We start from the raw sequence: 16003 nt of genomic DNA, 5'->3' as shown, positions 1-16003 counted from the left end.
GCAGGTGAACATTGGTGGAGCATTTAGCAGCTAAAGAGACAGATATTGAATTTCGGAGGTGGTGGAGACCAAAATCAGAGCTAATATTGGACTTGGACATTCATCTAGTGGACACTAACTCCAAATGAATTATAATGTTGCTCTGTAGCTGCTGGATGTCTAAATCAGTAACTGTTCGCTAACAAATTAAAAATATCAACTTAAAATGGGATGATATGTGAATGTCAACATGTTTCTGCTGCCCTCAGGAGGTCAAAAAAAAAAAAGTTATTGCTGGTTTGAAGGTGCTAAATGTGAGATTGAGAGCATATCTATTGCCTCTGCACGGCTCTCAACATGTCGACGGCTCAGCTAACAGAGCTTACAGTGTTTACCTGAGGGGTAACCTGAGGGGTAACAGGAGGGTGGACGCTAAACTTCCGTCGGGATTATCAGCTGAAACCGCCGTATGAGAGCAGAGCATCAGCCGTGGCCCGGCTATGTCAACAAAGCACAGAGACATTCAGCTTCCAACACACACAGACGGAGAGAGACTTCATTCTCTGCTCAGGTAGACATTACTCCTCTTTATCTTTACATAGACAATAGTTGTTTGAGGTTATATTAATGCTCTGGATATCCGTAGAGAAACTTTAAAGAATGACTTTATTTTTACGAGACAGCATGTTACTGAAGTTCATGGTGGAGAAAATAATGACTCTGCTAGATTTTTAGACACATTGAATGATGAACTCCAGGAAAAAACATGTAACCGGAGGGGTTTATATAGTACATAGAAAATTAAGTCTTGAAATTATGATTCTGACAAACGGGTGCCGGGTTTCATTCATCTAAGGCCTTGGCACCATCGAGTGTCTGGCAGTCCTCTGCTGGCTGCTGCCTCTCTGTCTGTGTCTCCTGGGGTCTCTTTCATTGTACTCATTCTTTAACACAACAGTATATTAGGACAGACAGACAGAGAGAGAGAGAGAGAGAAGGGGGGAGGCAGCAAAGACTAATAAGATTCTGCTGGATCGGACCAATAAAGCGCTCACACCTGACAAAGTGAAGTGGTTAACCAGGCAGAGTCAAACTATACTTCTGCATGACCCGACAGGGTTGCTTCTATGTCCTTAAATGACTAAAATATGAGCGCTGAAAGAGCAGAGCCACGCTAATGAGTCCCCGTGTTTACTTTTTATTTAGAATCAGTCAGCATTTTGAGCTCGAGAAGCAAGTTCTGGCACGACTCTTGAAGTCAGCTGAGAGCAGGGAGTTGTTTTAACGGCTTTAACGGTTGTTAACGAAACTGAAAGGGGAGGCTGCAACACGTTAAAGGATTGAGCTTGTTGTGGTGCGGTCGCAGGAGGGGAGGAGAGTTTGTTTTTTAGTCTTCTAGGGCTGTCAATCGATTCAATTATTTAATTGGACTTTTTTGGACTTTTTTGTTTTGGGACATTTTTTCAAAATTTTTTTACATTTTTCAGGCTTTTTTTAAAAAAAAATTCTTTAGGAGATGTCATGGTTTAGCTCTTCCTCTCCTCCTACAGTAGAATACTTGATGTAAACCAAACAGACAGTGGTTGAGATGAACACCAGTGGTATTCTTTTATAGCTAGTGTTCCTCTAAATTAAGAACACATTTCCCATAAAACCCGGCTGCTCTTGACCCTTCTTGTATGATAAAAGAGGAGAGCTGATGACAGCCAGTATAAATCCCTGCAGGGTAAGCTGACATGCTCTGGACTTGTGCCATAAAATGATGCAGCACATCTTTCTCAGAGGCTGACAGCCGTCTTAGAGATGCTCTCGTTTGTCCACAGTGGCTGTAATTAAACATATAAACTACACTCTATTTATGCTGAGCATGCTACACATAATACCTTTAACTTTATACTAGGGCTGTCAATCGATTAAAATATTTAATTGCGATTAATCACATGATTGTCCATAGTTGAATGCAATTAATCAATGTTTAAAATGTACCTTAAAGGGAGATTTGTCAAGTATTTAATACTCTTATCAACATGGGAGTGGGCAAATATGCTGCTTTATGCAAATATATGTCCATACCATACCCATAGAACCCATTTACATTCACATATCTAGAGGTCAGAGGTCAAGGGACCCCTTTTTGAAAATGGCCATGACTGTTTTTGCTCGCCAAAATTCAGCATAGGTTTGGAGCGTAATTTAACCTGACATCCAGGTAATCAGGATACCTTTAAACAACCTCTTAAACTGCTTATATCCAGAATTTAACGCTAGAGCTTAAAGGAATAGTTTAACTTTTTGGTAAATACACGTATTTGCAATCATCTCATGTGTGTGCGTTGAGTACAGAGCTGGAGTCAGGATGTGTTTAGCCTAGCTTAGCATAAAGACTGGAAACGGGGGAGACAGTTAGCCTGGCTGTGTCCAAAGTTAAAGAATCTGCCTACCGACACCTCTAAATCTCTTTAATTAACACGCTGTGTCTTGTTTGTTTGATCTGTACACAAGCAGGAGTTACATGCTGCTTAAACTATTTCTTTTTGAACAGTGAGGTTGCCAGGTTTGGCACCAATGCGCCACAACCAAAACTTGTAATTGGCAATCCGCGCTACGTATAGCCAGAAGCGCTGCACAGAATACAGACTAAACACGTCCTGACAGCTCTGTACTTCACCCACATCAGAGAGGTTTCAGTCTGCACAGCTGACTCTAAGAATGCATCTATCTCAAAATGTTCAACTATTCCTTTAAGTTAAGCCAAGATCACACTACACAACTCTCAAAGACGTCAGGTCGCAGTACTGTTCACACTACACAACTCTCAAAGACGTCAGGTCGCAGTACTGTTCACACTACACAACTCTCAAAGACGTCAGGTCGCAGTACTGTTCACACTACACAACTCTCAAAGACGTCAGGTCGCAGTACTGTTCACACTACACAACTCTCAAAGACGTCAGGTCGCAGTACTGTTCACACTTCACAACTCTCAAAGACGTCAGGTCGCAGTACTGTTCACACTTCACAACTCTCAAAGACGTCAGGTCGCAGTACTGTTCACACTACACAACTCTCAAAGACGTCAGGTCGCAGTACTGTTCACACTACACAACTCTCAAAGACGTCAGGTCGCAGTACTGTTCACACTACACAACTCTCAAAGACGTCAGGTCGCAGTACTGTTCCAGACACAGGAGGTCACACACTAAAAGATCTCTGACCAGGAGGAGTCCCAGAGAGGTCTCCAAACTACGTCTAGTCCCGAAAACACACAAGAAATACACAGTAAATGACGTGATCCCATACGTAAGACACATTGCTGATGTTGTTCTTGGTACGTGTTTAGAAAATAGCCTGTTTCCACCCGTTTCCACACTCTTTTACTATTTATTCCTCTAGAGCAGGGGTCAGCAACCTTTACTATCAAAACAGACATTTTAGGCAAAAAAAAAATCTGTATTAGGGCCACATTGAGGGAAAAAAACATCTCTGATTTATAGAATAAAGTCATAATATTACGAGAATAAAGTCATAACTTCACGAGAAAAAAGGCGTAATATAATAAGAATAAAGTCATAACTTCACCTGAAAAAAAGAAAATAACATGTAAAATTACTACTTTATAATATTATGACTTTTTTCTCTTAAACGTATGACTTTATTCTCATGATATTATGACTTCTTTTTCTCGTAACTTCTGAATTTATTCTACCTTTATTCTTGAAATCTCAGATTTATTTTGTTCCCTCAATGTGGCCCTAACACTCCGTCGTACCGTCGTTCCATAGACCTACAACAATGATAAATAAAAATGAAAATTGAAACAAAAAACAGTTATACATTTTCATTTTAAAAAATCCAAATGGAGAGGGGCTAAAGAGATGTGGCTCCGGAGCTGCAGGTTGCAGAGCCCTGCTCTCGGTGCAACAACAACTTTGCTCCGTGTTGCAAATGCAGCACATACAGGAAGTTCCTGTTGTTACAGGCGAGCCCTCCTCCTCCCCCAGGTTTACCATCAACCCGTGTCTCGCGCTCTTATTGGCTGTAGCTCGTTGCCGGAGTTCCCGACAGGTCCAGATATTTAGCATGCTGGATATCTGGAATGTGTCTGCGAGGCATCGGCGAGCATCGGCGAGCCTCTCGGCTAACGTCTTAGAGCAGCTCAGACATGGCGATCGAGCGGAAAAATCCGGGCTAAAAGTCGTGTAGTGTGTCATAATATGTCGTTATGTGTGGAGTCTCTCACATTTTACACATCTGGTAAGATTTGAAACACCTTTTAGTGTTGTCCGGCCTTAACTCGCTGCTAGTTATTACTCTCATTATACAAAACCAAAGTCCATTTACTTAACAACTGATTATGTTGATATATTCCAAATTTACTGAATACTACTAGAATATTTTATGAAGTGTAGTAGTCCTGTTGGTAAGATATTTGTTTCTCACTCATCACTCTGGGTGGTTTTATCTGAAAGGAAAAGGAGGAGACGGTGATGCGGTGTTTTGTTAGCGAGCCTGAGGGCCTCAGTAACAGCACACCTCCTCGCTGATGAGACGACTGCAGATATCAGATTAGAGGGAGGTATGCGAGGCTGGTGGTCCGTCGCTGCTACTGTACTCTACATCCTGTGTGTGTGTGTGAGTGTGTGTGGTTCACACCTGCATTGATCTCCTGCAGGATCATGCGGTTTCCCTGGCAGATCGGTGAGGAAAAGGTCCGACGTGTCTTTCGGGAAGCGCTGAAAATCTGGAGTGACGTCACCCCGCTCACCTTCACCGAGGTCCACGGCGGGAAGGCCGACATCCGCATCGACTTCACAAGGTGGGAGCACTGAGACGTGGAAAAACAAAACATCTTTAAGACATAATTAAAAAGGAAAAGGAGCCTGAAACATAATATACAGTATGTGTACATTAAAAAAAGACAAATATTATGATATAATAAACGTTATTTATGCAATTTTTTTCAAAACAAAGTTCCAAAGTCTTACACATGCTTGAACCAGGAGCAAAAACATTGTAGTACTGCAAAGAAATAAAATCTATTACAATTACAACAACACAAAATGGAAATAAAATACCCAAAACTAATATTAAAAATATGTCAATCTGTCAATCACTCACAAACTCCGATCAAGCTGATCAAATATGAATCAATATTTTGTACCTGTAATGTCTATTTCTCTCCTCAGATGTTTTTAGAATCATCTTGTATTGCACGGTTTAGCTGTAAAATTAGTTCCTAGTTGATGCCAGAGCTCGCCAGCCTCCATCCAACATGATCTTACATCACAAAGTCCAATCAACAACGTGCATGTAGGGAACCATTTAAGAACTTTATGAGAGCAGGCCGGCTGAATCAGAGCAATTTAAATCAGATGTTTGTTACAAAGAGCTTCAGAGAGTCAGAAAGATAAAAACAAGAGATAAAGAGAGCGAGAGACGACGAACAGATCACAAACTCCAGAGACAATAAACCGCAGTTTAATGGGGGATCTGTGTGTCATCTCGGAAATGACTTCATTTCTTTTATGTAGCTTGTTTTGTTTCTTCCTGCAGCGAATTCTTGTTTTTCTTCTTCCTTTTGAATCATCATCATTCAAGCTTTATTGTTTGTCACGTCACAGCCGGCTTCGTTTGAGCTGCTGCACAAATACACCACGAAGATAGTCTAATTTTAACAAATATTTATGGATTTATACACATCATTTCTGTTAATTCTAACTGACCCCACACACCCCTCATTATCATATAATAATAATAATAATAATAATAATGATAATAATTATAATTATAATAATAATTATAATTATAATAATAATAATTGTATTTATGTAATAATTTTAATAATCATATTTGATATATTTTCAGTGACTATTTTCTATGGACAATGCCTTTTCCGAGCTCGTAGAATTTTTATTTTTCTTCTAAATACTTGTCATATTTTGCATTTATTGCAATTAATATATTACATTTTCTATAGATTACTATTTATTAAAACAGGATGAGCATTTTTGTTTAGATTTTTTTTTCTTTCTTTGTTTTGTGTCAATAATATATTAATGTTTCATGGTGTTAAAATTATAAATAAATTAAAATATCAGAGTGAAATTAATTTAGCTTTAATTAATTTTATGAACTATATTATGGTTAAGGAAGAATTATAAGAATTATTTTCTTTATTTTTACCAACTGATTGAAGGTCAAAGGAAGCAAATAAATTGAGTGTTACGATTCCTTTTTACACTCTTTAGTTATTTAACTGTTTTATTATTTTCACATATTCAGTTATACTTTTGATTCTTCTGATAACTGTTTACTGCATTTTGTCGGTTTCTGAAGCAGTGACACATTTAAAATGAGTCGGATTAGTCAAATGATTTGATTTTTTAATCAAAAATTAGCTTATAAAATGTGAATATTTGCTGGTTTTCACTGACTCTCTGTGATAATAAACTGAATATATTCGGGTTTTGGATTTCTAATCAGATAAAACGAGCAATTTTCAATATATCAACTTATTTTTTCATGTTTAAAGCTTCATTTATAAAGTTCATCATGCTTCAAACCATCAGAGTTCTTCAGAGTGTTTGATTTACGGACCTGCAGGTACTGGCACGGAGACAACCTTCCCTTCGACGGCCCGGGTGGGATCCTCGCTCACGCTTTCTTCCCCAAAACACACCGACAGGGCGACATCCACTTTGACTACGACGAGTCGTGGACCCTCGGGAACCACATGGGTGAGTGTTCGTCTGCGAGGAAAAGAAGAAAATAGTTTTAAATTTAACCAACATCTCTTTCTTTTTGACTTCATCTTTAATGCTTTTAGTAGAACATAAAGAAATAAATAATAACAGAACAGACCAGGTCACCAACGGCAACACATACGTCATTATTTCATGCATAATATGTGTCTTTGGTGTTTCAAAGAGTTAGTTCGGATTCACCAAAGTCACACAATAACGTAAACAAACAAACTTATCGAGGCAGCAGTACGCCAGCAACTCCTGTGTTATGCGAGGTTAAATTACTGTTTTTGTGAATGGAGTCTGGTGGCCTTGAAGAGAGCATAGATGGATACAACGGCTTCAGTTCCCCGCTGGAAAGGACCGGGTTTTTTTGGGTGTCCAAACTGGGGGCGTGCCACCCATCATCTACTGTAGGTAATACACTGACTATGGATAATTATCTCATACAACCCTACTTCAAAGCATCTGAACTATCCCTTAAAGGGACTGTTTGTAAGTTTTTACACGTATATCCGTGGAGTGTGTGTTGGAGTCTGAGTTGTGGTGGGGGCTGGTCGTTTGTTGGCGTTAGCGGACTCCATTTCTAACCAAACGTTAGCTATAGTTGCACAATGTTAAATTAAAGACACCCGCGAGCATGCATGGCATCACGACTCACATCAGTTGAATTTTACAGAAAAAAATGTCTCCCATTCTTCACATTAAAAGCAGTCGACAGGCTGAGAAACCCCAGAAAGTTGCGAAAGGTCTCATTTTTTAGGTTAACTTACAACCTGTTCACACATAAAAAGGATTAAAACACGTTTATATGTTTAAAAACTTATACACAGTCCCTTTAAGTTTCTCTCGATGTAAGAAATAGACAGACAAAGCTTAACAAATACAGGTAAAAATATAAACAGAGCTATTATTAACACACAAGTAGGTGAACAATAGGTAAAGCAACAACAAGACAGCATCTCTAAACCACATTTTATTTTTGTTACTCAACTAACATTTCTTGGATGCAACAGTAATCTCACTGAGTTCATCGCCAGCTCAGGTATGAAAATATACCCGACATATCCTGTAACACGAGGATTTATCAGGACAGGGAAACAGGGATGTGAGTCAGCAGGAAGCGGCGAGGTACTTTTTGAAGACTCTTTTGGCACTGGATCGTCTCAGGTAGCAAAATCCCGCCGTCTGCCACTGCAAGCAGGTCAAAACAAACTATTTCCAGACGCCATTTGAACCAGGTGTGATTTTCTGAGTTGTCTCTACTCCCCCCCCGCCCCCTCTCTCCTCTTCTTGCAGGCACAGACCTTCTCCAGGTTGCTGCCCATGAGTTCGGGCACGTCCTGGGCCTGCAGCACTCCCGCGAGCCGGGAGCCATCATGTCCGCATACTACACCTTCTCCTACCCGCTGAGGCTGAGCGAGGACGACAAGCGAGGCATCCAGTACCTGTACGGGGCTCATCCGCAAGTCCTGCCCTCGCCTCCGCCCCCGCCGCCGCCTCCTCCATCAAACCCAGAGACCAACGAGATCATGACTAGCGTGAGTGGAGCTGATGCAGCATTTAAAGAACTGGAAATGCTCAAAATAACTGGTAATGTCTGTAGACACTTTGTCTCGTTCAACAAATCCCATGAAAAGACCAAAACCAACTGACTTCCTGTCTGTGGCTCTCGGCTCTAAGCCCATTGCTTCCTACTGAAGGCATGAATCTTTAAAAACAGCTCACAAATAAATAGTTTCATTATTTAAAAAAGGTCTCAGTAGTTTCCTAAAACAGCTGGTCACTGTAGTTTTTATCAAAGTCTACTAAAACATGAGGAAATGCATTTGTTGGGGACTATTTTCAGCGGCGGATTAATCCACATGTGGTGCTCTAGGGAGTATTAGGCCCTGTTCAGACCTGGTATTAACATGCGTCCTCTGTGATCGGATCACAAGTGGACAGCTTTAAGTACGTCTGTTCACACCCGGCATCAGAATGCGTCTCCACGTATCCTACATATTCATGATATCTGGTACATTGTATTAACTTCAAAATAAAAGGTTATTGTACCGGCGGTCCCCGGGGACCTCCGCGCCGCCGACACCGCTGCCTTTGCCAGAAAACAGCGGGGGCACATCTCCGACAGTATGATAATAATGCACTTCTTGTGCCTAGTCTGATAATCTGTAAATATGTAGCCTATAAACAAGATATATTTTAATAAAATGATGTACCGACAGGATATATTAGAGCACAGAGGACGTTTCCATGCTGACAAGCGCCCGTGTCTGCCTGTTTATTCACCCGAGGGGCGCGGTGATCAGTTGAGTAGGTGGTCCTTAATGTGGCCCAGGACGCATTCACGTACACACTGCTAAAAGAATGAGGTCATATGTGGCCCAGACCACCTCTGAATGTGGTCTGAAAGACCCGATCTCAATGCGTCTTGAGTGCGTTCACACCTGTACTTAAAGCTGTCCACTTGTGATCGGATCACTGAGGATGCATGTTAGTACCAGGTCTGAACGGGGCCTTAGTGTCAGCAGGACGGTGTCTGTGGGACTGAGTCTAAATAAACTACAGTGTGTGTGTCTTCATGGTGATGAAAGAACAAGTCAGCCAGTGACACAATGTGGCTCATTGATGTGTTTTTAATAGTTTCTGGACAACAATGGAGCTCTATGGCTCAGAGAAAGACGATATCCGCAGGGATTACTTTTCATTTGTATGGGATTTGTTGACAAGAAGAAGAATATGGAATAGCACACCAGCCTCATCCCTGAAGAGTTAGTGGTTTCTGTGGTTGTGACACTCAAATAGAGTGAATATCTTTGAAACTACCACATCATACAAGAGTGTGTTTTTTGAACCACAGATGATAAATGACGGTCAAAGACAAAAATCATCTTTTAGTCTCACAGCAGGCGAGCACTTGGATAAGCATTTCAGATTATGTTCTCTTGTGAAACTTGTAACTGGTTTTTCTCCACTGTACTTTGTGATCCTTTCAGACAGTAAAACGACCTCTTTAACACTTCATCTCACTGCAATAAAAGTCGCTCTTGCGAGAAAACTTCACACTTGCGTGATGTGCCTCATTTCCAGCCCGACGCCTGCCAGACGGACTTTGATGCCGTGTCTATGATCCGAGGGGAGCTGTTCTTCTTTAAGTCGGGCTACGTGTGGCGGATCAGGGACGGGCATCTGGAGAGCGGTTACCCGGCGCTGGCGTCCCGTCACTGGAGGGGGATTCCCGACAACATCGACGCCGCCTTTGAAGACAAATCAGGGAATATTTGGTTCTTTCAAGGTGGGCAAGCGAGGAGCGTTTGAGGCTGTGCTGTTATGTGGTTTATGGTTTCAGGATCATCAGTAAAGTATCACTGTGCACTTTTAGGCAAGTTTAAACAGGTGTAAAAATGTTAATTAACACATAGCCGTAAAATTATTGCAATCACGGGTTTCTGTGAGTATTTCTATTACATGTGGTTAAAGTAGTATGTGCAATAGTGGCTTAAAATAAAGCTAGAGACGAGACCACTATTTGGAAACATTTCTGATGAAGAACATGACTCAATGGATCTGAATTTAAGCGACAAAACAAACACAGAACTTTACCAACAAGAGGTGTCCGATTGTTCACCATCTTATGTCTCCGAGCAGGTGAGAACTACTGGGTGTTCGACGCTGAGATGCAGATCAGAGGGCCGGAGTCCATCAGGAGGTTGGGTCTGTCGGTGTCCAGGATCCAGGCGGCGCTGCGCTGGGGCCACGACTCCAACTACAACACCTACTTCTTCAAGTCAGGCAGCTACTGGAGGTTCAGCCCCCGCGAGCACCGGGTCGAGTCCGCCTACCCGCGCAGCATGCAGGACTGGAGCGGCATCCCCGGCGACGTGGACGCCACTTTTAGGGATGTCTACGGTACGGTCCTAAGACAAAAACAAGTCAACACAGTTAAGAGTTCCTGGGGCCAGTTGCATAAATTTAGATTAAGACTGGTTTTGGCCTTAAACTGGTCTTAGATTGTCAGGTTAGACTAGTTTAGTCTGTTGCATAAATTTTAAGACTGACTTGATTTGAGGTAGTAAAGTTAGTGACCTCTCTCCTGGCTAAGCCAGAGACAGGAGATTTGTTGCTATGGCAACAATCTGTTAGAAGGTCAGTTAGACCTATTTCAACTGTTTATCTATTACTTTAACAACATTTCATTGTAAATCCATTATATTTTCTGTCTTTCAGGCTACGCTCACTTTATCCGAGGACGACAGTACTGGAAATTCGATCCCGTTGGCATGAACTCTTTGGAGGGCTACCCTCGCTACATCGGCATGGATTTTTTCGGCTGTAGAAACGTGTGAGTCTTTAAACTGCGGAGAATCACATTAACAGATTGGTTTTTTTTTACTATGAAGAGGAGTTTTTTGGAGCAGAGACGTTTGTATGTGTTCATCCTGCGGATTCGAGAGGGATGAGACGATCTCCTTTAAATCTGTTTATGCTTTACTCCATTTATTGAATTACACCTTCTTCTCAGGAAGTTACGTTTCCTCAGACTTGGCACCTGCTGTGCAGCTATACTCGTATTTATTTTGCACATTTTTGTCACCATGAGGCTGAGATCTGGGCCCTGTATTAACGACGTGTGATGCTGTATCGTTCTCACTTCCTGTCTTTGAGCCCATTTTATTTTTTTCACAGACTGTAGAAGATGTTTTCAGCTGAACTTCTCTGAACCTCAAATGTTTGAAGAGTGACATCAAACGCTAGATTTGTACATGTGACAGTGAGAGTGTAACTTTAAACCCAGAAAATCAGTCAACATGACGTCGGCAAACAACATTTTAAGGATGTGATCACACATGCAGTTGATTTTCCTGCCAGCTTGACTCCCACTGACCATGAATCACAACATAGAAACAAAAGCCACATTCCTCTGAAGTTGCTCTGTTATTATACAGAGTTTTGAAAACCTGTCAGATTAAACTGCATAAAGTTGTGACATTATTGTAAGTTTAACCGAACATGACGGACTTGTTTGTGCTCTTACCCGCTGAATGTTCTCAGCTTTCATATAATTTGGGGTTTCATCTCCTGAAGTGAGTCGCTCTCATGCTGTGTAGTCATACTTCCATCCAAACGTAGTGCACATTCAAACCGAATTTTCAGAAAATCTGCAAAAGAAAATGCAAAATCAACGCACAACTCTATCCACTATTATGCAAATATTAGGAGTAGGATGCGTCGAGATGAACAGTTGCACTAATTCTCCAGCTGGGTGCTGTTAAATTATTGCAGGAGAAGAGGGAACAGCAGATAACCTGAAATGAAAAAATATGACATTTAAGTGCGTTTCATGTATTAATGTGAGGAAGGTTACAGTCTTCCTCATCGGTTCAGTTGACGTTTAAGTCACATGCTTCATATACGTCATGAGTTCTTCGCTAAGTCTGTTTCTATTGCACGTTGTCGCATTTAGTTTTTATCGATACACCAATTTTTCCACCTCAGACAAGCATAAAAAAAATGTTTTTGCGATACGCAAGACTTTTTCTTTTGTAGGCTCAAATTGAAAATGCACATAAAAACAGGTGGATGGAAACGAAACTTAACTACACTATCCATTAGCAGACTGTTTCAACAGTGCTGGCTTTTGATAGGACCAACACCTGAATAGTCCAAATTGGAGAAAGCTATCACATTAGCCATTCAGTTTCACATAAACTTGCCTCTGATGAACGAAAAGCAAACGCCAATACAGCTTTCCTCTCCGTATCGGAAAAGAAATGAGCCGAAACCAAAATCGAAGGACAGATGGAGAGAGACTCCTTCCATTATAGTTAGAGGGTTTTTTTTAAAAAGTAAAAAAGTCCCATAAGTTGTTTACTCGCAGGTTTTGAACTCACAAAATGTACTTTTTCGGGACAAAATATCAACATCTTCTTTCCCTTAATGTGCATGTGACATAATAGCTTTAGCAGTCATCGTCGTTTTTCATAGAGTCGAGGAAGCAGAGGTGGACCGGTAGAAGCTCTTATCTCAGTGCTTCACATTAATGAAGTGTTAGAGCAAACGGTTGTGGTGCACGAGGACCTCCATCTAGATTCTTCTACACATAAAGTTGGATGTTGATGATTATTGGTGTTTCAAGTGTTTAAGAGAAAGTTTTGTATTTATTTTTTTGGGCAAATTGAGCAAATGTACAAGGTTTCAGTGAGTAAGGATGTGATTTAGGATGACTTTTTACTCCTCATGCAGCTTTTAGATGCTATGTTAACTACTTCTTCTTCCCTGAAACTTCTGCATTTCATACAACATGGAGCCTTAAAGAAATGATGTGTTCATACGGGGAAGAAAATGCAGATAACGTCGCTGTATGTCATGGTTTGATGTCACTCTTCCAACATGATGGTATGAAGCTCTTAATGTTGTTGGTCACTCTGAGGCGGTATAAAAAGCTGCAGGGCGCCATCTAGAGTGCAGCACCGTCAGTCACCCTGCAGGAGAAGTGAGATATGTCCTCAGATTATGTGTCTCATGCTTGATGAAGTCATTGTTTATCTATATACACAACATGGTGCTCTTTTCAGGTTGGTCAGTGTGACACATTCAGGGACAGCAGCTGCTGCGTGGATCAGCGGTTCTCAACCTGCTGAGACTTTAAATTTAACCTGATTGTTTTGCTGAATCACTAGACGAAGCCAGTGATTCACAGGAAGTTATCGCATTAGATCACCAGCTGGACGGCAGTGGTGCAAAGTACATTTACTCAAGTACAATTCTGAGGTATTTGTACTTTTTGTGCTACTTTAAACTTCTGCTCCGCGATGTTTCAGAGGCAAATATGTTTCTTTTACTCCCCTACATTTATTTGACAGCTTTTAAGATTAAATTAAAAAACATAAAATAAGCTTATAAAGCTCAACACATTGCTAAAGGTCAAAGCTGTCCCAAATCCATACTACATACTAATCACTGTAATACACTGTTGTTGCAGTTAGTTTACAAAAAAACATCATACTTTACCATTTAATACTACGTTGGTCGTCAATTAACTGCTTTGAAACATTTTTAACACTAGATAATAGATTTAATTCTTGTTTTTTAGATCTCTCTGAAGCTGTTTCACCACCAGGCTCAATTAACTTTAATGTTTTCCAGCTGTGAGCAGCTCCTCCACTTCCTTTGTGCATTGCATTGTGGGAGAACAACAGTGTGCATCAACAGCACACTTTAAAAATGACTATTTAGTATGCATGCTATCTGGTTGAAGTATACTTCATTTGGTCTCTTTTCCAGTCAAAACCTGCTTAGAAGTAGCGTGTAGTCTGGATTTGGGAGACTCTGTGAATCAGTGACTTTTTCAACAATTCTGGTTTGTGACCTCTGTGGTTTTCCAGATGTCTATGAGTTGTTTAACCAAATTTCCCCTCTAAATGTCTCCTATGATTGCATTTAAAACATCTGTTTAAGGCTCTAAGAGGTCAGATTATTCAATATTTCACAAAAAAGATCAGAGAAAAAAACATTAAACTAATATAAATTTTGTTTTTTTCATCCATCCTCTCCCATTAATCAGATTTATCTGGTGACCCTACGTCCAAACTGTATATAAAGTAGTTCAAAGTAGCTCCACCTTAAGCAACTTCAACATTAACATGCCCGTCTAACATTGATGCTTCAGTATTAATATCTAATAATGTAATAAATAATAATATATTGAGTACTTTCACCGTTGATACTTTATTTTGAGTTCAGGACTTTTACAGTATTTGTACACTGTCGTATTGGTGCTTTGACTTAAGTACAGGATCTGAATACTTCCTCCACCACTGCTGGAGAGGTAAAGGACCTGATAAAGTCATGTTCCGACCTCTTTGTGGGTCCGGTGACGCAGGTTGAGAACCGCTAGTTGCAGCACTTGATACGTGAAGGCTCAGTCCAGAACGCGGTGCTCATCAGATCAGATGGTAGTTTTTCAGTGCAGGACGCTGACGAGTCGTTAACACTTTTCATCATTCAGACTTTGTTGTTGTTGTTGTTGTTGTTGTTGTTTGAATCATTTCTACAACTCAAGTGTTAATCAGTGAACAAATATTTATACACAAACAACTCAGCAAAAAGTTTGTTGTACATACATGTCTTTGATTATTATTTTTTTTACTCATATGTAGCCTAAACTCTGTACATTGAACTGTATGAACTGTGTATTGTTTTCTTTCTAATAAAACCATAACCTTTTTACCAAACGCTGCTGCGTCTGGAGAGATTCAAGTTGGTTTATTACAGATAATTTAAAACTAGACATTCATGTTTAATCAAAAAATGTATAAATGCTTTTTACCCATTGTTCCGAGTGAAATACATTTCTTTTCGACTAACTTCAATCTTTGTGCTTAACATGAATTTCCAACTAAATCTGATTTTGTTAACAGTACTAATAAAAATCGATTGTTTTTTTTTTATTTAAAATCACATCATCACATTTATTATGGAGGACGAAACCTGCCAAAAATAAATAAATAAATAAATATGTCATTAAATGTAGCAAAAATGATATTGAAAATAAATGTAGCCATTAATTAAATTGATAAAATCTGACATGAATTGATATTTCTGTTTTAATTTGCTTCTTTATTTTTTTAAATCTTTGTATTAATTCCCTTATTTATTTACTCTTTTTAATTTTCCCTTTTATTAATTTATGTATTGTATTGATTGATTTATTTTTACATTTATTTATTATTTATTTTATATTTCTTTTTAAATGCACGTATTTATTTATTCATGTATTGAATACATGAATAAATACATACAAATTTAAATAAATACAAAATAAATGAATAAATAATACATGAATAAATAAATAAATACATTTTAAAATGAATAAAAATAAATACATAAATTAATAAAAGGGAAATGGAACAGAAGAGTAAATAAATAAGGGAATTAATACAAAGATAAAAAAAATAAAGAAACAAATTAAAACAGAAATATCAATTCATGTCACATTTGATCAATTTAATTAATGGCTATATTTATTTTTAATATCATTTTTTGCTACATTTAATGACATATTTATTTATGTATTGAGTCATTTATTTATCTATTTATTTTGGCAGGTTCCGTCCTCTATAGGTTCTGTGCTCCATAATTTATTGCATGTTGAGATTTAGAAATTAGCCGTATTTAATATATAAATAATTGAAAATGTTTGTTAAATAAAAAAACGGAAAGATCACTGGGATTAAAAGTCCGAAAAAAAACTTAATTTATAAACCACATTTCTACATCTG

General features: G+C 39.3%; 1 protein-coding gene and 1 long non-coding RNA gene across 2 annotated transcripts in view; one reads left to right on the top strand and one right to left on the bottom strand.

The window, feature by feature from the left end:
• The window catches only part of mmp11a (matrix metallopeptidase 11a), a 28662-nt gene extending 13554 nt beyond the window's left edge, over positions 1-15108 (top strand). The window contains exons 3-8 of the mRNA XM_037779147.1: positions 4652-4795; positions 6583-6716; positions 8022-8263; positions 9813-10017; positions 10371-10631; positions 10950-15108. Of these exons, the coding sequence (XP_037635075.1) occupies positions 4652-4795; positions 6583-6716; positions 8022-8263; positions 9813-10017; positions 10371-10631; positions 10950-11068 (1105 nt within the window). The 3' untranslated portion in view covers positions 11069-15108. The remainder of the gene's footprint in view (positions 1-4651; positions 4796-6582; positions 6717-8021; positions 8264-9812; positions 10018-10370; positions 10632-10949) is intronic.
• Positions 677-13919, bottom strand: LOC119493660. The gene is made up of 6 exons (XR_005208009.1): positions 13734-13919; positions 11758-11881; positions 10326-10626; positions 6577-6728; positions 4633-4804; positions 677-923 (listed from the first exon to the last, which is right to left on the bottom strand). It is a non-coding gene; the product is annotated as an uncharacterized LOC119493660 (long non-coding RNA).
• Positions 15109-16003: the final 895 nt, after the last annotated feature.

This window comes from Sebastes umbrosus, chromosome 8 (genome assembly GCF_015220745.1).
Source record: "Sebastes umbrosus isolate fSebUmb1 chromosome 8, fSebUmb1.pri, whole genome shotgun sequence".
In the NCBI taxonomy this organism is placed as follows: Eukaryota; Metazoa; Chordata; class Actinopteri; order Perciformes; family Sebastidae; genus Sebastes; species Sebastes umbrosus.
The sequence above is the reverse complement of the archived record's forward strand: the minus strand, read 5'-3'. Positions and strand labels throughout refer to the sequence as shown.